The sequence below is a fragment of the Eptatretus burgeri genome, chromosome 3, assembly GCF_056783735.1.
Source record: "Eptatretus burgeri isolate ZD-2024b chromosome 3, Ebu_testis_v1, whole genome shotgun sequence".
NCBI lineage: Eukaryota > Metazoa > Chordata > Myxini > Myxiniformes > Myxinidae > Eptatretus > Eptatretus burgeri.
This window is the reverse complement of record NC_140963.1, coordinates 100,501,178-100,525,262: the sequence shown is the minus strand read 5'-3', so window position 1 is coordinate 100,525,262 and position 24,085 is coordinate 100,501,178. Positions and strand designations below refer to the sequence as shown.

At 42.5% G+C, this 24,085-nt stretch overlaps 1 protein-coding gene across 2 annotated transcripts in view; it reads left to right on the top strand.

The window, feature by feature from the left end:
- Positions 1–6,946: 6,946 nt before the first annotated feature.
- Positions 6,947–24,085, top strand: part of LOC147030532 (inactive dipeptidyl peptidase 10-like) — a 780,352-nt gene continuing 763,213 nt past the window's right edge. Inside the window, exons 1-2 of one of the 2 annotated variants that reach the window (XM_085874668.1) lie at positions 6,947–7,211; positions 7,489–7,619. In XM_085874668.1, the coding sequence (XP_085730794.1) occupies positions 7,563–7,619 (57 nt within the window). In that variant the 5' untranslated portion in view covers positions 6,947–7,211; positions 7,489–7,562. The remainder of the gene's footprint in view (positions 7,212–7,488; positions 7,620–24,085) is intronic. The other variant, XM_085874669.1, reaches the window with a different exon arrangement.

The window sequence follows — 24,085 nt, the reverse complement described above, 5'->3', positions numbered from 1 at the left end:
CAACTATGTAAAATTGGAGCAGGGTCCATTATCAAAACCGCAGTGTCGTTCAATCACAACTGACACCTGGTGGGAGGAGTGTGATTGAATAAGATGTTAACTCTTCCTTGTTCAGCTGCTCAAGGTCAACAAGTGTTTGAGAATCATTGAGACACAAGCTGCACCCGTTGCAAAATCTCTTGATGGACCCCAAGTCAGATGCCATGTTTTCCAATAAATTTCAGATTGACTTTTTTGACGTTTTCATCGTTGAACGTGACTGTAAATGCAAATTTTCTTTTCCTTTGGTTGCGTTTGTAATGCAAAATAAACATACACAAGAATAGCTCTATGGTATTCACATCTTAACACATTATAATTTGTTTAATTGCTTTATTTGCTTTTATTTGACTCAATATTTGCACGTCAATTGATCGATGATACCCATATCCAACTGAATCAGTCTACTCTATACTATACTCTGTACGACGATGCCATTACATCAACTTCCAACTCTTACAAATGACAATGTTGTCTACGTGATCGCAGATAAGACATTGTAGTTCACATTATGTCCCAACTGGCAGCATGCTCCTCAATGCAGCACCTGTTTTTAACACTGACAAAATGCTCATGGAAGAGGATGTTCAATTTTGTACATGTATCCCATGAAGAGAGCCAAAAGGATGTTAGGAGCAATTATGGAACTTTCACATGAATTGCAAGGATATTAAGCAGACAATTTAAATAAAGTGTATTGTATTTTAATCTGGGATCCCAGCACCACTTGTGTTCTGTGCTCACATGGGAACAAAAAGCAGGCCTTCCCAAGCTGGCAATGCATCAGTATGGCAGGTTTCCTCAGAAATGACTCCACTAGGGATCACACCCTGGACCAGACTGAGCTATCCTGCAGCTCATAATGAGGATGGATTGGATAGCTTATGTTTCTATCAAGTCTTTTGCTACATCTTAGATTTCTGAATAAACGGTACACATTGGTCAAGCAACTGGCTTGGGAAACTGATATGGCAAAGGGTATAACCAGGATAAGATCCCAAAGTTCTAAGTGTAAAATACAATCAGGAGAAGGTGAAAATATGTTGAACCAGGATGAGCAGAGAGCCAGTTTGGAAAGTTAATTGGATCCTGGTACCTTAATGCAACTGATGCAAATTTTCCAAACTCGAGGTAATTGACCTCACGTGACATGGAAAAGTTAGGTGTAATTAGGAAATAAATTGCTTCCTAAATGAAATAATTGGGGCACAGAGATAGTGTCGTGTCCCTTGGGTTGTCAAGAATGTGGAGATGTCACAGGCTTGATGAACCGAGCGGCCTGTTCCTGTGTCTGTGTTTCCTTGTGTATTCCTGTGTATGCAATAGAAGTCACCAATCAAAATAGAGCTATATAAGCAGATCTTCTTCTTGCTTGTTGCAGCTTGGCTGCCAGGTAGTTATAATTTTGTTGGGGCACAACTATGCCTCTGATGCTGTGCCCCTACACCAGTACACTCGTACTCATTTCACCAACCTCAGAAGGATGACAGGCTGATTGAACCCCACCTGGTGTTAATTCATCAGCCAACAGGGCTCAAACTCAGGACCTGGAGATCACAAGCCAGCCACCCTAACCACTCAGGCAACACCAGCTTAGCAAGTCGGTTATTGCTCTATTTTTATTGGTGATTAAAAAGAATGCCAAAAATAAGGGCTTGCACCCAGGATGTGGCAGAATGCTCCAGGTCCAAACAAAAGCTGTGAAGGAATAATCAGGGCATGATGAAAGCTTCTCAACGTGGTAAAAAAGGAAATGCAGGAAAGCTAGCGTGTCCATGATGAGAATTGTATGTCGAACCTGTATCTGAAGTTTGAGGCAGTGAACCGACAGGTGGATAAAAAAATTGATTACCCCACACAAACGAAGTTAAAAGCAGGGTAAAGCAATTGGTTCACTTGTTTCTGTATGTCCTTCTGTCTACAAACATCAGTTTATTATGGAGGAACAACTTAATTTCAATTGAATGTTACATTGAGAACACAAAACGGAACATGAAGCGGAACACAAACCTGTAGTTTAGCAGTACTTTGACTGAATTTGTCCCGATCACACGTGCGCAGAGGAGTGAGATAATTCTTTTTTTTACCTTCTCTGCCTGCTGGCAGTCAAACGAAATTGAAGATTATTCCAAACAGAAAACTTACAGATTTTAAGGACGTTATAAAGCACACAAACAACAGGCATGAAAAACTAATTTAACGTGTTAAATAAGGTGGTGTAAAACACATTAACGGCGGTAAAGTTCTGGAATTTTTTTAACTATGACCTTTAAAATATTTATTTTATTTAAATTGAATTATATACTTTAATGCTGTAGAATACAAATCACCTCTTTGACACTTTCAAAACCCCTCCATTTAACAGTACTTGCTTACTTGGCCAAAATATTACTGCATTTTATGTCATCACGACCAAACAACTTTGCTGCTCGTAGACCCTGCCCATGTCCTTGATTCTCAAGACAAAGTGGGGTAATGTATTCTATGAACTCTCTGGTTACCTCCATCACCTACAGTGGATGGAGGTTATGTTTTCACCACTGTTTGTCTGTATGATTGTTTGTCTGTGATCATGATATCTAGTTATCAATGGATCCATACGAAACTTGGTGGGCAAGTTGTCTGAGTGCAAGGACGAATTGGTGAGACATTGGTGAAGATCCGGTTTCGAGAATTTTCCCTGATATGTGAAACACCCTGCAACCCATGTCTACAGTAAAGAGACTCTTTGAAACGACATTTTCCACCTAATCATCATGTAACTTTGTTTAAAAAAAAATTATCCATGGGTAGACGCTCTTTTGTTGAAGGTTTTGTGTCATTCACTCAAGCGGTTGCAGAGAGAACCACCATAAAAGCTAATCAATGTAAAAGGAGTGAGGGCGGAATCGAAAAAAAATGTGAGGGCCTCAGCCAACATTCCACAACGTGGTCAAGGATGGTTGTGGACGTCTATCACTAGTTTAAGTGATTCCTCACCATTGAGTGATCGGGCCAAAAACAGCATACGTTTAGCAAAATATCTCAAAAAGTAAATGACGGATTTGGATGAAACTTAGTGGACAGGTTGGATGTGTGAAAACGAAGAATTGATTTGATTTCAGTGAAGATGTGAATCCGGATATGAGAATTTTTGGAGTGATTCTTCACAATTGAGAGGGAGGTCCAAAAACGATATATAGAATGATATCTCAAAATGTGATGGAAGGATTATGACAAAACTTGGTGGATGAGTTGGATAGGTGCAAGAACAATCCAATTAGATGTCAGTTGAGGTCTGGATGCAGATCCAACCTATCAGTGGGATGCAAAACGTAAACTGTTCAGCCTGATGGAGGTATGCACTCTACCTCGTGCTGTTATAGTTACCTCCACCACTGAAGGTGAAAGAGGTTATGTTTTCACTCCTTTCTGTCTTTGTTTGACTATTTATTTGTTTGTGTGCAGGATATATAAAAAGTTGTGGACGGATCCGAATGAGATTTTGTGGACAGGTTGAGTATGTGACAAGGACAAACTGATTAGATTTTGGTGAAGATCCGAATCCGGATCTGGCTACTAGAATTTTTAAAGTTATTCTTCACCAATGAGAGATCGGGCTCAAAAATGATACATAGCACGATATCTCAAAAAGTTTTGGACGGATTCGAACGAGACTTGGTGGAAAGTATGGTGTGTGACAAGGAAGAATTGATTCGATTTTTGTGAAGATCCGAATCCAGATCTTTTTATTTATTATTAATTTTTTTATTATTAACGAGAATTATTTAATTTCCAAAGCGATTATTCACGATTGAAAGATAGGGCCAACAACGATATCGTACTGTATAGCATAATATTTCAAAAATGTATTGCGTCTGATATGTTCTCGTGGATCAGGCATTCCGTGGCGGAGGTATACGCTCTCGCGAGTGCCCTTCTAGTTTTCTGCTATTTTATCCAATTAGTATTTTTTTGAGGGGTTTGGAATTGTCCGACACGCATTAACAGCGAATGGAAAGTGTAATATATTTAACTTTGCATGCAATTGGTGATTTGATGAATTATTAACTGTGTGCAGGAGTTGAAAGTTTGCAGATTCATTTTCAAAAGTATGACACCAACCACATTACTCTGATTGCAGAATGGAGCTGAACTTTTGAAGTGAAATCTATTGCGGTTTCCAAAAGTGTGTTGTTTCACAAAACTACTTCAAGTGATGTTACGGTCATTGCAGTGTCACTTTCATTCGTAATAAGTTCACCTAGTCTCCCCATATACACCTACTTAATGGCCAACACGCAATGGTCCCACAAGTTTATTCTCGTTAATTGTTTCCCCGTTTATTTCAGTTGCTTCTAATTTGGATATTGTAGGAGTTGGGATACATTTGGGACTTGAGAGTTCGTTTTCTCGTTTCTTGGCTGGAGGAAACTATTTCAGGTAGTAAGTCGTGAATTGAAGCAGAAAATATTGTGAGTATTTTTTTTTTACCTCTGCCACCGAAGGTGGACGGAGGTTTTGTTTTCACCCCTCTGTGTCTGTTTGTTACTTGGAAAAAATAACATTTTTTGACAAGTATGTTGATCGCCTCCGTTTGTTTGTGTGTTTTTTTGTTTGTTTGTTTGTTTGTTTGTGTGTTTGTTTGTTTGTTTGTGTGTTTGTTTGTGTGTTCGTCCGCTCGCCTCCAGCCCAAACCACTCAACCGATCGTTCTGAAAATTTCAGAGATTAATGTCACTGACCCTGTGATGGTCGTTCATTGAAGTTTCCTAAAATTCGGTTGTCCAAAAAGGTCTACGTAGGCCAATAGCCCAATTTGAGCCAAATTCTCTAAAATACTCATGTTTCATCCGATTGACTTGAAATTTGAACAGCATTTTCATCTCAGGTCAGTGAATTCAAGCGCCAATTACTTTTGAGGTTGTCCTTGGTCAAAAGGTCAACATAGGCCATAAGGTTAACCCAAATTAGGCCATGTTTTTTTAATTGTTTCTAAAATTGCCAATTTTCAACTGATTGAATTCAAATTTGAAGAGCATTTGTACATCAGGTCATTGAATTCAACCACCTTTTCATTTTGAGATCAACATGGGCCAAAAGGCCAATTTGGACCAAAATTTCTAAAATCCTCACTTTTCATCCGATTGACTTGAAATTTGAAGCTCATTTGCATATGAGGTCGCTGAACTCAACGACATATTAATTTTGAGGTCAACATCGACCAAAAGGTCAACATAGGCCGAATTTCTAAAATCCTCAATTTTCATCCAATTAACTTTAAATTTTAAGAGCATTTGCCAAATTCAACCACCTACTAATTTTGAGGTAAACAATGGCTAAAAGGTCTACATAGGCCAATTTGGTTCAAATTTTCTAAAATCCTCAATTTTAATCTGATTGACTTGAAATTTTAAGAGCATTTTCATGTCAGATCACTGAGTTCAACTACCAATTATTTTTTTAAGGTCAAAATGTCAACACAGGCCTAATTTCTAAAATTGATAGATGGGGCCAAAAACTAAATATATCACTATATCTTAAAAAGTTGTGGACGAGTTATGACAAAACAAGGTGGATGAGTTAAATAGGTGACAAGAACAAGTGGATTGGATTTTGGTTCGGATCCAGCCATCACTGGGACAAAAAACGTAAACTGTCCCACCTGGCAGATGTATGTGTTCTACTGAGTTGCATTCTACTTTGTGCTGTTTTGCCAAGTTGTCACTCTGAGAGATTTTTCATCTGTCTGTCTGTTTGCAAGTATCTCAAAAAGTTGTGGACGGATCTGGATAAAATTTTGTGTGCAGGTTCGTTGTGTGACAAGGACGAACTGATTAGATTTTGGTGAAGATCCAGATCCGGATCCGGCTACTCGAATTTTTTAAGTGATTCTTCACCATTGAGAGGTCGGGCCAAAAACGATATACAGCACGATATCTCAAAAAATTGTCGACGGATTCAGACGAAACTTGGTGGACAGGTCGGGTGTGTGAGCCCTTCTCGTTGAAACATGCATTCAGCTCATTGCAATTTAGATGCAATCAAAATATTCCACACAAGAGACTGGGATTCATGCATGTGTTGTCAAGCAACTCGTGCCAAACTTGGTTGATCGTAGCCATTGGTACTTCATGTAAAAGTTGGTCTTTGCGTGGAAGATAATCCAGGCTATTCTCAGGTGGTGAGATGTACGAGTTCGTTGCGCTGAGCACTCCAAGGAGATTAAAGTTTGATTGCTGTTCATCACGTGATCAAGGTGTGAACGAAACACCTCAGAGTGACTTGACAGTTTGTCACGACGTTTTGAGTTACTCTCGGCTGTCTTAGATGGTGAGAACTGCGATGTACGAGTAAGTGGCGCTGAGTACTCCGGGGGGGGGGGGGGATTAAAGTTTGATTGCTGTGTGTAACATGATCAAGGTGTGAACGAAGGTTAAGAGCAGACTGGACAACGTGGACTGCACCAGGTCACAAGCTGGATCGACCCAATCGAAGTCGTCGAGAGGCAATGGCTTCGCAACCGTTCCACCGCCACAATTTCTGCGGGACGTGCTTCAAAGACTCCTCGTATCTTCTGATTACAGACGGACGATGACAAAGCGCTTGGGACACCAAGTGGCGATTTCATTCGTATTTATTTATTTATTTATTGTTTGTTTATTTGTTGTCATTTCCTCATTAAAAGCCATTTCCCACGCATTTCTGTCGAGGCAATTTGAGAAGCTCGAAGCCGTTTGCCCGGAGCAGGTTGCTTGACCTTGGGATCATCACGTAAGAACAACACAAGTGGCCATCCCGGCTGCGAAAGGTGTGAGGGGTTCGCGACAGCTTCGAGGGGGACAATGGTCCGAGAGGATCTTCTTGCTGGGAGCATCACCTATTTGAGATTCCCTGCTTTGGGATGGAGTTTTTGATTAAAATATATATTTTTATTTTTTGTGCCCCGAGAGGAACCTGTTAATCGCCGGTGGTTGGCGCAGGCTGCAAGAAGAAGTGCCTTGGCGGTATTAATCACTCGGACCGTGGGAGGGACGGTGCTGGTGCGGCGTCGGGCCCGGGCAGCCGGAGGGAAGGGAAGTGCGGAGGGCAGCGGGCGAATCTGCGGGTACGCTTGCTCTACTACTCGCTTTGGCGCGGTCCGGTGCGCACCTGCACCCGACTGGAGCCCGAAGTGCAGCTCGACTCACGTAGGTACGTCAGTGTGTGGGGGTCGCATGGCTGGGGAAGAAGTCGACGAGGGTGGGCGTAAGGTGAGGCGTGAGGGGGTAAGAAATTGAACGAGAGCGGGTTCTGTGCGCAGCCTCGCGATTCGCCTCCGGGCATCAACCGCGCGTCCTGCCCGTGGCGGAACCGACGCGTCAGTCACGAACCCACGGTGCCGCCTGGCGGTCAACGACCCTGCGAGTGTTTCAAACCTCCATTCGTCCTCGTTCTTTAACACTTTACACTTCCCTCACCACCCAAACAGCACGAGGCAGCGGCTCTCTGTCAGCAAGGACTCGCTGTGGATCGTGTGACCATCCCTGACAGAGAAAAAGAAGCATGACGGTCGAGAAGGAGTTGGGGTCGCCGTCTCGGTCTGCGCAGATGCGCGACCAGGTGAGTGATATGAGCACTTTGAATTGAAATGTTCTCCTCACGACGTCATGGGGTTTTTGGGGTTTAATTCTCTCAGTCAATGTGTTTTTGTGCCCGTCCCGTCCACGGTCCGCGCTTTATATCCACATTAACACGAAATCATCGCCGACACCGACATGAAAGCACCACACGGTGGACCCGCCAATCACCACACGGTGGACCCGCCAATCACCACACGGTGGACCCGCCAATCACCACACGGTGGACTCGCCAATCACCACACGGTGGACTCGCCAATCACCACACGGTGGACTCGCCAATCACCACACGGTGGACTCGCCAATCACCACACGGTGGACTCGCCAATCACCGGGTGTCCGTAATTGCCTCTCTTTTCTTAATCTTGGATCTTATTGAGGTACCCCCCCCCCCACCATTCGCATCCCCCTTCGGCCTCAACCCAACCCCTCATCCACTCAATGTTTCTTCACACCACCCTGTTCCAATCCCCTGTCGTGTTTACTGTCCGCTTTGACATCCAATTGCTCGACATGTAATATTTAAACGCATTTAAAAGTCTGAGCGCCATAGAAAATTGTCCCAGGAAATTTTTCTCCACTCCCCTGTTGTCAGCACCGACCGAACATCCTCCGACCGTCCGTCCGTTCGGCCCGACTGCGAGTCGGTGATGGCGTGACGTCACCGCTACCCTGTGTACAAGCAACCCCAATTCCCTTCACCTGTGTCCGCGGCTCGAAACCTAAAACAAAATAAACCCAAACCTGCTCTCGACATCTCCACTCGGAGTCCTGAGATAAACCATCCTGTCAAGCTGTCACTGATGGGAACGGCGGCAGGAGGAGCGATTCACTTTAAATAAGTTTCGAAAAATTAGTTTTCCGAGAGAGAGAGAGATGGGAGTAGGGGGGGGCGGAGAGACAAAATAAAGGAGAAATGAGGGTGGAACAGGGAGATGGTAAAGTGAGAGTTGAGAGAGAAAAGAAAGCAGAAAGTGTGGGGGAGAGAGAGAGAGAGAGAGAGAGAGAGAGAGAGAGAGAGAGAGAGAGAGAGAGAGAGAGAGAGAGAGAGAGAGAGAGAGAGAGAGAGAGAGAGAGAGAGAGAGAGAGAGAGAGAGAGAGAGAGAGAGAGAGAGAGAGAGAGAGAGAGAGAGAGAGAGAGAGAGAGAGAGAGAGAGAGAGAGAGAGAGAGAGAGAGAGAGAGAGAGAGAGAGAGAGAGAGAGAGAGAGAGAGAGAGAGAGAGAGAGAGAGACAGAGACAGAGACAGAGACAGAGACAGAGAGAGAGAGAGAGAGAGAGAGAGAGAGAGAGAGAGAGAGAGAGAGAGAGAGAGAGAGAGAGAGAGAGAGAGAGAGAGAGAGAGAGAGAGAGAGAGAGAGAGAGAGAGAGAGAGAGAGAGAGAGAGAGAGAGACAGAGAGAGAGAGAGAGAGAGAGAGAGAGAGAGAGAGAGAGAGAGAGAGAGAGAGAGAGAGAGAGAGAGAGACAGAGACAGAGAGAGAGAGAGAGAGAGAGAGAGAGAGAGAGAGAGAGAGAGAGAGAGAGAGAGAGAGAGAGAGAGAGAGAGAGAGATATATCCCCACACCCCTTTGCTCCTTCTTTCCCTCACACTTTCACCACCTCGGTACCTCTGCTATCAAACGCTGGCCTCGATATGGCCAAGTTGTCAACGCTTGTGCCACATCATAAAAGTTAAACCCTTCAAGACTTCTCTTTGAACTTCGTTAGACAATATTTTCTTACAAACCGACCATTCGACATGGATTTATCTTTGATTTCCTTTTCTTTCTTCGAACACTCCTTCTTGTGTATCTGAGCTCTTGACATCGGTGTGCTTTGATCTCATGAATGCACTTATCGTTTGGGTGGATGGTATTACTCCCACACAAGTGTAATCAATAATTTTTGAAAATGTTCCTGTATTCGACACGTGCTCATAACGCATAGTTTACAGGAGTCCATGTATCATATGTATGCAACTATTCACTCTCTTTGTATGCATTGCTTCTGCAGCTATGGGAAGTAAGCCAGCTGTGTATCTTATTTTTGTGAAGATTTTTGACAGCCGTGAGGACATTTTATGCAGAGCACTCTGTTTTCGCTCCCAAAAAGAATGGTTTCCTTTTCCTCTGGCTCCCACCACTCCAGTGAGTCTTGGGAATCCGCCTTCGTGCTGGTAACCGAGGTTGGGATTCTGCAGGTACTTGCACCTCAATGGACGGTTATGGAAAACCCCTCAGATACAAAAATTGTCGACTCCAGGCGTTGAAGGAAGTATGGATTTACTTACTTTTGTAAATATTTTTTGGAATTTTTTTTTTTTGGAGTCTTTTGTAAATATTTTTTGGATTTTTGTTTTTTATTTTTGGAGTCCACTTTATCAGAGCCACCCTATTTGGAATTTTCAGCAATGGATGTGCAAGGCCAGGATGTAAGTGAGAAGATGCTACTGTTCCATTGAATGATGACCCAATGGCATGTCAGCAACTGACTGAAACTCCTCTGGGTTCATCATTCAATTGAGCAGAGCATGCTTGCTCTGTCTTCTATGCAACAGTCATGTAGACAAGAGCTAAACCTTTGGCTGAGAAATTTACAGGTATATGTTCATCTTAATTATGCAGCACTTATTTATTATCTACTGTTGATGGCTTATTTTTTGGAAATTCATAAAAGATCCTAAATAAGTGGAGATATTAACCGTGCTGTGGAATAAAGATGTTCCATCTGACCCCGAGGAAGTTTCTGGGTTATATGTGTTGCACACGGTGTAGTTAGTATGTAAAACAATTCGTCTAAATAAAACGAGTGTCGGTGAAAGGCTACGCCATCATTCCCGTGTGCTTGGATGCTGAAAACCACTGGGAATCGTTTAATTAATCTCACACAGATCCCGTGTCCACGGATGATCTGCGTGCGCCAGATTTAATTATCTCGCACAGCCGATGAGGCTGCTGTCCATTGCATGCTGAGCCTACTTCGTTCCTCCACATGTAAAACTCTTGCATTTTCACAGCAAGTAGAGTAAAGTGGGTCAACACCCCACCTCAGCCCCACCACTCGTATTTATGCATCCTCCTTTGTCCGTAATGTTAAGTATGGTGAACATTTTTCATTTGAAATTGCTCATTATACCACAAGTCAGGGAGCTTTCTGGTACCACCACCTTTATTCAGGATACCTAACATATAACTAAGACTGAGGAACATAAACTGGGTGTTGTAGGAGGTTTGGGGAGGGGAGGGATCTCTCTTTCTCCCCCATATATCTCTCTCTCTCTCTCTCTCTCTCTCTCTCTCTCTCTCTCTCTCTCTCTCTCTCTCTCTCTCTCTCTCTCTCTCTCTCTCTCTCTCTCTCTCTCTCTCTCTCTCTCTCTCTCTCTCTCTCTCTCTGTGCCTCTCTCTCATCATCATCTCTCACATCATCATCATCTCTCTCTTTTTCTCCCCCCCCCCATCTCTCTGCCTCATGACGTTCCAGTCCGGATGCAAATCTGGCCCAAAGGTATATCATGAAGAGTGATTGAAAATTGTATATTTTTTATTAATTAAAGTAATGTACGTGCAATAGATTTAAGTTAAAGTCATTTCCAAACAAAGATTTCTGCATTAATCATAGACATTTATTTATTGCCTCCTTGGTTGCAACTTCTGGGAATAATGTGAGGAAGCCGAAGATTAAACATTGGCTTTCGAGCTCTCTATTTGATTGAGCTTTAAGCCGCATACATTCCACTACATTAAATAATAAAAATGCTTTCATTTGGGGTTGACTTCCTTTGCAAGAAATCAAACTTCATTGACATGTAACCTGCACATAAGATAAAGAATGTATATTTTTAATAGAACACTCATAGACATTCAGGAATTATTACCTCTGCCACCGAAGATTGATGGAGTTTATGTATTGACTCCTGTTTGCTTGTCTGTCAGTCCATCTGTCTGTCTATCTGTGAGCAGGATATCTCAAAAAGTTATGGACGGATTCGGACGAAATTTGGTGTGCAGGTTGGGTGCATGACAAGAGCAAACTGATTAGAGTTTGGTAAAGATCTGGATCCGGATCCGGATACTGGAATTTTTAAAGCGATTCTTCACCATTGAGAGATTGGGCCAAAAACCTTATATAGATGGATTGGGACAAGAATTTCTGGGCAGGTTGGGTGTGTGACAAGGACAAATTAATTTGATTTTTATGAAGATCCGGAAGGGAGACGACAATTTTTTCATTACCTTCACCATCGAAGGTGGATGGAGGTTATGTTTTCACCGCTGTCTGTTTGTGTCTGTCTGTGAGCAGGATATCTCACAAAGTTAAGGATGGATTGGGACGAAATTTTCTGGACATGTTGGTTCTGTGACAAGGATAAAGTGAATATATTTTGGTAAGGATCTAAATGCGGATGTGGATGTGAGAACTTTTTAAAGTGATTCTTCACAATTGAGAGATGGAGCCAAAAACGAAATACAGTGCAGTAATTATACCCTTAACTATGTTTGAATATCATGGGTTTTGACCAATCGCAGGGTTTAATTTTCGTTTTGACCAATTACAATTTAGTTATCGCAGGGTTTAATTTTTACTTATCACCATTTTTGAGTTGAACTGTGATGGTTATCTCACACCAAGAGGCTTTCGCATCGTTAATAATGGAATGGCGTCGAAGTTTAAAATGATAGACAAAAGTGATTCATTAAATTATGCCTCCGCTGATGAAGTTACTTCGAGGCATTGTTTTTGGGTTGTCCATCCATCCGTCCGTGTTAATTTTCTGTTTTCTCTGCAACCACTTATCCAATTGACACTAACTTTTCACCATAGGTGTGACTACTCATGTAGAATGTTTTAATGATAATTATGATGTCATAGGCCATGTGGTGTGGCAGCTATGTTAGAAAATAGGAAAAACTTCACACCTGTATCTCCGAAAATGCTCCATGAAAAAAATTTAAACTTGGCACATGTCAAGTATTTCCCATGGGAAATAAGTGTGATTTTTGATGATGTCATAGCTGGCTTAATTACGTTGTCATAATTGCATACATCAAACACTTTATCCGATCAGTATGAAAAAATTTGAGGGTCATCTAGGGCTAAATTGCATTGGGGGGGGGAGGAGGGGGATTAATGACGTCATCGGTCACATGGTTCGGCAGCCTTTTTTTTTTTACTTAAAAATGTTCAAAAATCTTCTCCGCAACGGTTGACCAGATCGAGGCAAAACTTTACAGGTATGATCGCCTATTCATGAGCACCAAAATGTTCTCCACATATGACGTCACAGGTCACTTGATTTAGCAGCTATGATTTTTTTTTAGAATAAGCTTTATAAAATCTTTTTCTCCAGAACGGTTTGACAGATGGAGGAGAAACTTCACCCACCTGTTCCCCAAGCCTCAGTGATACCAGGGTGTTCACAAATATATAATAGGACACATGGTCTGGCAACCATTTTGGAATGAACGAAAATCTTTCAAAAAATGAACCTCTTGAACCGCTTCATCAATCCAAGTGAAACTTCACAATTATGATCTAGTAGTCATGAGGAATATACAGTATGTTTTAAATTTCAACCTGATTGGATGTATGGTATGACAGCCAGTATTATTTAAGGTTTTGAATCTGAGTTCAGGGATTGAATTCAAACTTAGTACAAGTATCTATAATGATTTTGGTACAAAACTTAAATGGTACAAAACTTGGTACAGAACTTAAATGTTTTGAATCTGAGTTCAGGGACGTAATTCAAACTTGGTACAAGTATCTATAATGATGTAATAATTTGGGCGGAGGCATATCTGACGATGTCGCAATGTCAAAGAGTGCCTTTCTAGTTTTTTATTATCTGGTTTACGGAACTGCGGAACGGTTTGTAAAATAAACACATCGACAGATTACAAAGGAAAAATATTTTAAAGAGATTATTAAGGAAGGAATGATGGAGGTGGGGTAGCAAGTTTAATCAATTTTGAAATGTTTAATCTGCTTCAACACAGAAGGAAACCATCATAAAGTTGATTTATATTTATTTTACAGATTTTTTTTCAATTGTGATGTGTTTAGTTTTTGTCTGCCACCGACCTTCTTCTATATTTTCTCAAAGCCCAGGTACCTAACCCCCTTATTCCCACAGGATATTTGGTTTTAACGATCACCGTTTTGAATATCGTGACATTTTTCAGGAACATAACCCCTGTAATATTTCAAGGTTTACTGTTTCTCACAATATTTCAAAACGTTGTGGATGGTTTATAACAAAACTTGATGGATGAGTTGAGTTGGTGACAAGAACAAGCTCATTAGATTTTAGTTAATGTCCAGATGCAGATCCAGCCTATCAGTGGAATACAATACACCGGGTGATAATGATGACATCATCAGTGAAGTAGTATTCCAGCCATAACTGGTTGAATTGAAATCCTTATTAAAAAATCTGAAACTTCATATGTCTGATCTACGACCCGATGTGAGTGAAGAAATAAATTTATGACATTATCGGTCATGTGGCCATATTGGATTGAAAAAAAAGATGTAAAAAAACCTTCTTTTCCAGAACCACCTAACAAGTAGATGTGAAACTTCGTACATACGCTCAACTAGCCATGGGGAACATCGTTTGAAAATGTCTTCATATTCATCTTCATTGGCGCAATTTAGCTGCAATGTGCACAAAGTGGTCGTTAAATATCCCAATAATCAATCAATAATCAATAACGAGCTGTGGATAATGGCAATATATGTGACATAATCGAGTGCATTGATGATACGGGTATATGGGCTGTAATAGCAGTGGGCCATAATCATAGCATGCTCAGTTAAAGATAGTATTGTTGTTCGGAATGAATGCATGACGCGCGACTGTGTGCTTTCTGGTGTGCTGTTCTAGATAAGTTTATTGTTATTATTATTCACAGTCTTCTTGTCCATTTTTTTCAATATTTTGTCATTCGTTAGCTTTTGTCTTTGTCATCAACTTTCATTTATATTGTCAGTCTATTGGCATTTCAATACCTGCCTTGATTTCTGAATATGCCTCCATTTTGCTTCTGCATGCATTATTTTGATTGTTTCCTTCCAAGTTCGATAAGTTCTGGAAGTATTATTTGTATATATTTTTGTTATATTTATTATCTCACATTGACAATTATGGAAATACAATTTAAGAAATATTAACATTATGAAAAGGCAGAAGGGATACATAAGTACTATTTGACCAAGCATGTTCATCTGCTGATATGACATGCCAATAAAAGGACGTGACCATGATAATTGTGCACCTTTCAGGAATATCATTCGTAATTAAAATATGGATGTCCATGAACTTTCTCAAACTCAATGCTGCTAAAACTGGCCTACTGGTCCTTGGCTGATCATTTGTCCTTAAAATGATCCAACACTGTATCGAGAAATTTGGGGATTACTATCTAATCTCTGCTCAAAGCGTCTAAAATCGAGGTATCGCGATGGGCCCAACACTTTCCAACATTCCCCATATTGCAAAAAATCTAGAAGTCTATTTCTTGAAGTCGATCTCAACCAAATCCATTCATGCCAAAATCAAGGTCACATGCATTCCTCAAAAAACCTTCACCTGTTTCACTCTCCAAAAGTCGGTCATGCTGGTTTTCACCTTCATTTATTTGTTCACTTATTCTCCAAATTTTGGAATCGTTCTCGTGTGTCTGTTCTCTCATGATCCTCACTTTGATCTTAATTTCAAATGTGTTGCCCATCATACCTTCAAGTACCTTTTCCCATGCACATTCGCAATCTCTTCGACACACGCCAATCGTTTCCCATTCTCTTCCCCTACAGGCCATTGTTACTCGCTTCATGTTATTCCACCTTTCATTTTCTTGTATATCCAACCCCTCCCCTTTACTGTTTGGTAGTTTGCAAACTTGCTGTGTGCTGCCCTTTGTTGTTGAGCTCCTCCACGAGCTTAGATCCTTTGATTCATTTAAAAACAAAAAAAACCTCAGGTTCACGCTGTCATAATGTCACATTTCGATAACTGCAACTCACTGTTCACAGTCGTGTGTGTGTGTGTGTGTGTGTGTGTGTGTGTGTGTGTGTGTGTGTGTGTGTGTGTGTGTGTGTGTGTATGTGTGTGTGTATTTGTGTGTGTTTTTCAAGTCTTAGAACTTATTCAGAATACGATAGCCAGACTCATAGTTCAAGCTAATAAATCTGATCATGTGACTCCAATCCTCAAAATACTTCAATGGCTCTCAGTAAACCAATTGATAGATTTTAAAATATTGTTGTTAACCTTTAAAGTCAAACATAAATTAGTTCCTGCCTACATTTCTGATCAAAACACACCTTCTTACCCCCTTGCACGAATGCTACTGTCAGGTCAGGGGTCAGGTATGGGAGCATGTGCCAGAACAGCGCGTCGCTGCGTCCACTTTCCGCCGGTACTCCAGGGGCCTCCGTCTGGCCATCCCCCAGGCAGATGCCAGGCCCATCCCCATCTCCTTGAGATGATGGTCAACCTGCTGCAACCATGAGGCACGTGGTCGGCCCACTGGCCTCCTCCATTCATGAGACTCCCTCGCTGAGAGAATCTGGTGAACAGGATCAGCATCAGGAAAACGAGCCACATGTCCATATAGCCGCAGCTGACGCTCACGGACTATGCAGGTAACAAATCTCATCCGAGTCTCTCTCAGCAACCGCTCGTTGGACACAAAATCCGACCAGCGATAGCCAAGGATTCTCCGAAGAGACCTGGTACCAAAGGAATTAAGTCTCCGCCTCAGATCCTTGGTCAAAGTCCAAGTCTCGCACCCATAGAGCAAGACTGGAAGTACCAAGGACCTGAAGACTCGGACTTTCGTCCTCCCGCACAGGTACCGGCAGCGCCACACCCCATGATCCAGTGAATCCATGACTCCCCAGGCCCGACCCAGACGTCTATTGACCTCCGGCTCACAACCTGCGGAGACATGAATATCACTGCCAAGGTAAGTGAATCTATCCACGACCTCAACATCCTCACCACAAACAGACACAGACAGGACAGCAGCATCCAAGATGTCACCGAAAGCCTGGATCTTAGTTTTGACCCAAGAAATCCGTAATCCCAACGGCTCCGACTCCTCATTCAGCACCTCGAGGGCCCCCAAGAGGATGTCTAAAGTCTCCGCAAAGATGACTGCATCATCTGCAAAATCAAGGTCCGAGATCTTGACATTGCCAAACGATGCACCGCAACTTGATCTCTCCGACATCCTCCCAAAAATCCAGTCCATACAAGTGCTGAAAAGTGTGGGGGCAAGTACACATCCCTGACGGACTCCAGTAACAACTGGAAATAAGTCAGAGATGGTACCACCACACTTCACAGCACTCTCAGTACCAGAGTAGAGTTCAGACATCAGATCGATCAGTTTTGGTGGCACCCCACGAAGACCAAGAATCCTCCAGAGGACATCTCGATTCACTGAATCGAACGCTTTACAGACATCAACAGAGGCTGCAAGCAGCCCCTGCCAAAACTCTCATCTGCGTTCGGTGAGGACACGAAGTGCAAGGATACGGTCAATCGTTGACCTCTTTGGTGTAAAGCCTGACTGCTCTGGATGCTGGTGCTCAAGCAGATGGTGGTGAACCCTATCAAGAATTATCCAAGCAAAGACCTTGCCCGGCACTGAGAGCAGCGTCACCCCTCGGTAGTTGTTGCAGTCTTGGCGATCACCCTTCCCTTTCCAGAGAGGGACAACAAGGCCCCTCTTCCAGTCAGTTGGGATGATGCCTGTGTTCCAGGCAGAGCACAAAACTGCATGCAACGACACGAGTGCAGCATTTCCACCAGCCTTGAGAAGTTCAGCATGGATGCCACAGATCCCTGGAGCTTTGCCCCGTTTCAACTGGTTCACCGCAGCCCGTGTTTCCACAAGCGATGGTGGACCACAGTTGATTCGAGGGTCAGCAACAGGGATTGTAACACCCTTGACGTCCAACTCGACAGCTGGGGGATCAGCCTGGTACAACCGCTCAAAGTAACCGGCCCAGCGGGCCTTCACTTCAGAGTCCTCTGTCAAGAGCCTACCACTCTCTGCTCGAACTGCAGTGCTCCGAGGGATGGGCTTGGATGAACGTAATGCGCGAATTCCCCTGTAAGCGGGACGAGAATCACCTGTCCACAGGTGATGCTCTACCCCCTCACAGATTCCTCGCACATAGGCCTCCTTGTCCACCCTCAGTGCACGTACAGTTTTACGCCTCAGCTCCCTGAACAGCTCATCTCTGCCATTCAGCCTGGCCCTGCGACTCTGGTCAATGGTATCCAGTGTCCCTTGAGAGACAAAATTCTTCTTTGCCCTGCGGTGAACTCCAAGGCATCCACTGGCAACATCAAGGACGGTGGTCTTGAAGGTGCTCCACAACTCTTCAGGACCCCCCAAAGCACCCAGACCCCCCAAGTGTCCACTCAGCCTGTTCGCAAACTCCTCAGCTACTCTCTCATCCCTGAGCTTGGCAACATCCAGCCTAGGCTGGGATGATACCATTCTCCAGGATTTAAGGTGCAGCTTTAGAGTTGCTACAACAAGCCTGTGGTCAGTATTGAGGAACTGAGCACTCCGGTAGACCCTGCAGTTCTGGATCATCCTCCAACGACCGTCAATGAGGACATGGTCAGTCTCCTTTGCCACACCGCCAGCGTTGGAATACCAAGTACAGCGATGAGCTTGCGGGCGCTGAAACCATGAACCAGCCACCCTAAGTCCATGACTTCTTGCAAAGTCAAGGAACTTAGTGCTATTCTGGTTCATAGTTCCTGACCCATGGGGACCAACACACACCTCATAACCATCCCTATCAGTTCCACTCGATGCATTGAAATCCCCCAAGACTAGAAGTGTATCTCGTCTGGGGCACTGATCAACCACAGACTCGAGTGTGGCGTAGAATGTGTCCTTCACGGTGAGATCACTCGCCTCAGTCGGAGCATAAATAGAGACCAGGGAAATGACGCCTAAGGAGTGGCGAATCCTTAATCTCATAATACGCTCGTTGACCGGTGTTACCTCAATTATCATGGGGTCAGCTTATTGGACACAGCTACAGCAACTCCTTGGGTATGGTAACCATCAGAGCGACCAGACCAATAGTAGGTGTAACCACCCACCATTATCTCGCCGCAATCCCGTCTCCGAACCTCAGAGAGAGCTGCAATCCCGATGTCCAAACGCTTGAGCTCAGATGATAAAAGAGACAGGTGATCATCCTCTCTTAGGGATAGGACATTCCAGGCACCCACCCGAAGGGACCGCCTCAGGTTAACCCAAGGAGACCGCCGTCTGGTGGACGACACCTCAGCACCACTCCGACACTCTCCCGCAATCTGACCCAGGGATGTTACCCCGTGGTTTCCCTCCTATCAAAGATTGGGAGTCCCGAAGGCTTTGCCCCAATCCTGTCATCCGGTGAGCTGCCCTGCGAAGGGAAGCTGCACAGGAGGTACTCCCACGGAGTGGGTTTTCAGATTTTTTTGCGTTTTTGCGTTTTGCGGAATGAAGGGTTTTACGTTGGCCGGAGTGCAAATCCTGCCACCAACCTCCTAATAAGAAGTAACCCAACTGCAGGAGGACGTCCGCAGACACAGTTGGGCACTAGATATGGATGGCCTTTGGCTCACAAGGAGCTCCTCCGCCCTTTGACAGGTTTTGTTTTTAATCCTGCTGGGTGTCCATATCCAAACACCCTCCTCACCAGAAAACCTGGTGGGGGAGATGGTTTAGTCGCCGACAACCCGACCATGGAACAGGTTAGTACAGGTTTACATGGTACCTGTAGCAGGTCACAGATCGAACCTGACCTGACTTTAACAACGCAAAGCTACTGTCCAACAACGCAAATCTCCTGGCAGTTCCTTGCATGAGGATAAGGATGTTTTGGTGATTGAGTGACCTCCATATACAAATATGTTCCTCAACCATGGAATTCACTGCCTTTTAAATTCTACACAGCTTCACAAATTATGCTTCTTAAATGTTCTCAACAAAACCTTCTTTCTTGCAGGATCTAAGGCTCGTACTGGAGCTGCAAAACACACACACACACACACACACACACACACACACACACACACACACACACACACACACACACACACACACACACACACACACACACAACACATGACTGCTGCGAGATGAGAGAAACATCCAACTGAGCTTGGAGGAAGTGATGGCACTTCCCAGGGCATTTTGGATACCAGCATCACAACAATGGCATCGCATTTCTCACCACACTCAGAATTTCCTCAGGAGGATTTTCCTCCTCCCCATGGATGCCAACCTATCGGAATTGTCCACGTTCTATCCTTTTAAATGCTGAACATCAAGCAAGGAAGCAGCACGTACCATCTTAAAGTTTTTGGTATTACTCTGCTAGGGTGAGAACCACTGACCTTCCAGACTTGAAGCGGACGCTCTAACCGTGCATTATTGAGTCTAGTTAATCTTACAGTTGCTTTTTACATTTTTTTTCTTCATAAAGCACTTTGAGATTTTGCCACTAAATGAAAAGTGCTTCATAATAAATTGAATGACTGATTGATTATTGCGTACATATTAAAATCTTGCCTTTAGTCATTAAAATTCCACCCCTCTTCCTCAAATTAATGCAGCTCTCCACTCAGATTTCAGGTCTGTTTCCCAGCTTTGAATTGAACATGAGTTTCTTCTGTTTTTATTTGAACATTATTGTAAATGCCCTACAAGGGAATCAAATCATTACTTCCAACACCGAAGGTGCACAGAGATAAGGCATAATGTCTATTCACCCCTGTTTGCTTGTTTGTTTATTGTGAGCACGATATCTCAAAAGTTATGGACTGATTCGGAAGAAACTTGGTGGATAGGTTGGGTGTGTGACAAGGACGAATTGATTACATTTTGGTGAAGATCCAGATCCAGCCTATCAGTGTGATACAAAACGTAAACTGGTCGGCGTGGCAGAGATATGTTTTCTACTGATTGCTGTTGTAGTTTTCTCTTGTGAGCCATTTATATGGATTTGTCAAACAAGACTGTTTTGATAAAATTAAACAATTTACTGTATATACTTTATTACCTTTAAATTAAACCTATAAAAAGACGTATTTTTCTCCCCTTGACTCTTCCTTAAACAAGCTTTCAATGCACCGCATAATTCCTCCATTCACTCTATTGTTTGATTAATTTCACCTTTTTCTTCACCGTCGTGTTCCTTTCTATTCCTGTTTTTTTTTACGTGGAGAACCCGCTGGTAGGGATGTAGCACCGGTTGATCCCATCCCATTTGCAGATTCCAGTTATCAGATGAGTCTGTATTGAGTCCCTTTTTGACTGGCCTTGCACTCACACTGATCATGATGGAAGGATTTGCAATTAATCCTTAACCTGAGACATAACGATTCTCATCATCTTTTGACTTGTAACCTGATAGACCTTGTGATAGACCTTTTCGAGTCCCAAGCACCAATACTAATGTTTGTGTATTTGATATTTCCACTTACCAGGAGATGATTACACTTAAAAGAAAAATTACCCAAATGTACTCATCAGATCAGTGCCACCTTAAATAGGCTGGCTTGTCCAGGTTTAATGGCTCACTTGTCTCAAAGGTGAGTGAAATGTTTTCACTTCAAAATATACTCTATGATATTTTCTTTAATGTTGTGCTTTGGAAAAAAGGAATTGTGGTGATGAATGGGACACGTAGCCATATTATCCATGATTGAAGATTTAACAATATCCTTCTATGTACCATATTACATTTTGTTACATTTATAGGAGGGGTGGGGGGGGGTTCATTGTGCTCTGACCCTTTGATATTCATTGGTTTGGGGAGGTGGGGGCAGGAGGGACTTCCAGCATGGTCGCCCCTAAGTGACGGCGAGCAATGTGGTGTGCCATTGGCTCGTGTAGCATGGCAGCCACGGTGCTGATTGGGTCAGGACAGGAAAGTCAGTGGGTTAAATGACGGCGAGTTGTAATCAGCAATGACCTCAAGTGGGATAATCACTTAAACTTCATTTTCTCTCAAAGGTTTCAGGAAAGTTGTGCATGTTTCGATCATTGAAGAAGTTCCATATTCCAAAATAATATCTGATTTTGGTGTACTGTATACATATTACATCAGACCCATGATGGAACAATGCTGTCCAGTACCGCATTCCTCTCTAACACAACAGCAGATAACTATACTAAGCATTGCAAAAATGCACACTAAGGATTATCTTGACTACCACCGATCAATCCTACCATCATTCCCTCTGCGTACCTGCCAGTTGAATTATCTACAGGAATGCCATAAACAACTTTGTGAAAATTTTGCATCTTCTTTGCATCGTAGATTTCCAGACTGGTTACCTTAAAAACAACCACTACATAGACAACTGGGTCATAGTGATAGATTCTGTAAAATGAAATGTACAACTGAACACTACCGAAAGAGTGCAATTCCCAACACTATTAGACTGTTGAATGATGACATGAATGCTCTTTTAGTTTGATTCATATGTTGTTCTGTTATGATTATATTATTATCTTCAGTTGTTTTTGTTTTTTTAACCTTGTAAATCATTCACAGTTCAGCCTTGAGGCTGCGATGTTTTGATAATAAAACCATGAACCATGAAGCAAAATTCGATGAGATGTAGTTAGTTGAGCAGTCAAGATTACTTTTTCCTCTCTGATACCATTATAAAAGCAATCAGGATTATTTACGGGTAGTTTCATATGAATATTCAATCTTGAAACTTTCTTTTTTTATTGTGTGTGCAGGTATTAAAATACCAAAATCGTCCCCCCTCCCTCAACCTCTCCATCTCTGCTGTAATGTCTATTATGTTATGTTTTCAATCTTAAGTTAGGCGCACACTGAAGCCATGCGTTCATGTGATTTCTGGCCAACTCTCATTGCCATTGGGCATTGCCCATTGGTCATTTTGAGTTTGCCTCGTGATCAAGAGTATGTCACATTTGACTCACCTGTGAATATCTACTTTCACATGAGAATTGCCCTGTGATTGGTGCTGCATGACATTTTCTACTCCTCGAGTGAATAGTCAGTAATATAACAAAGCCAGTGATATCACATCCGTCTTCCTCATGATATCTACACTGAATTTATGCACATTTGGCACCCCTTGATTCAGAGCGAGTCGGATGGTTTACTGGAGCTGTATGCTCAATAAAAGAGGTGGATTCCATCTATTTTCGTTTAATAACAAACACTGGTATATAGAAATTGAGGAAACAATGCCAGTGCGATTGAAATGTCTCTGGAATATGCTTGTATCGCACTCCAACTCAACACAAATCTGCTTGTTGATCTTGCATTATCACCTGGCATTCACCCAGACAAATTATTTGAACAAATGAGAATGCAGCAAAGGGTATTTTACATTTATGGGATAAAGCAAGACAGTATCAAGAAAGAATGACCATATATGCATTGTCAGAAAAATTAAATTTACTACAAAGCATCCCTGCAGGGCTCACATCACGAAGAGGGATGGCGGCCTGACAGCAGTTACTTTTGACGAGATTAGAGCCTCTCTTTTGTCATCTATAACTCAGGCTAAGGCAGCTGATGAATATATAAAGTTATTAAACTGAGTAGTCTTTGAGATGAATTTTGATCAATGTAAAATTTTTTAATTTATTTAACTTTTTTTGGGGGGGGTTAATAACATATTTTGCTTCTTTTTTTAAAATCCAGATTTGTTTCTAATTTTACTCGTTTTAATGAGAGCTCAAATCATTCCAACATAGTATATTTAATTGAACAGCCAAATGTTTAGAAATTAATGCTTTTCTTTGTTGTACCAAACCTACCTGTCTTATTTGTTCTGCCAAATGTAATGGGGGCCAAATGGCAGTGGACTAGACATAATTACTCCAGTATGTGGAAACTTTTACCTCCCGACAACTGAGGATAATACCGTCTAACCATGGTGCTCTTACCCATGTTGCAAGAGCTGCATGAATCCACAGGAATTCGTTTTACAATGTTCAAAAGATAATTGCAGCTGTCTTTCTGCCTTTTCTGATACAAATGTGCAATGAATCTTTGACAGAGTTTTGCTATTCACTCTACATTATAGAATACATGTGTTCTGTTGTGGAAACGATAAGTGCAAACGTTCATTATTCCTATGGTAAAACTTTGGACAGTGAAGTGTAAGTTCCTCATGCTGAGCAAATGCAGGATAATGGGTTATCAGGAAGGACCAGATGGGGTATCATTATATATTATAGAGGCAGGATTCATCAGACTTTGACCAGGTTTTTCAGATGTCAAACTCTCATCACAATTGTGCAGCAGTAAGCAAATTCCAGAATAGTGTGTGTTTATGGTTTTGCGGGAATTTTTTTTTTTGATATCCTGAGATAAATGGACAAAAACAGAGCGCATGGCGACTCGTTGTTCTGCTCTTCCTGCTGACTTCTCTCATGGCAAGTAAAATTAA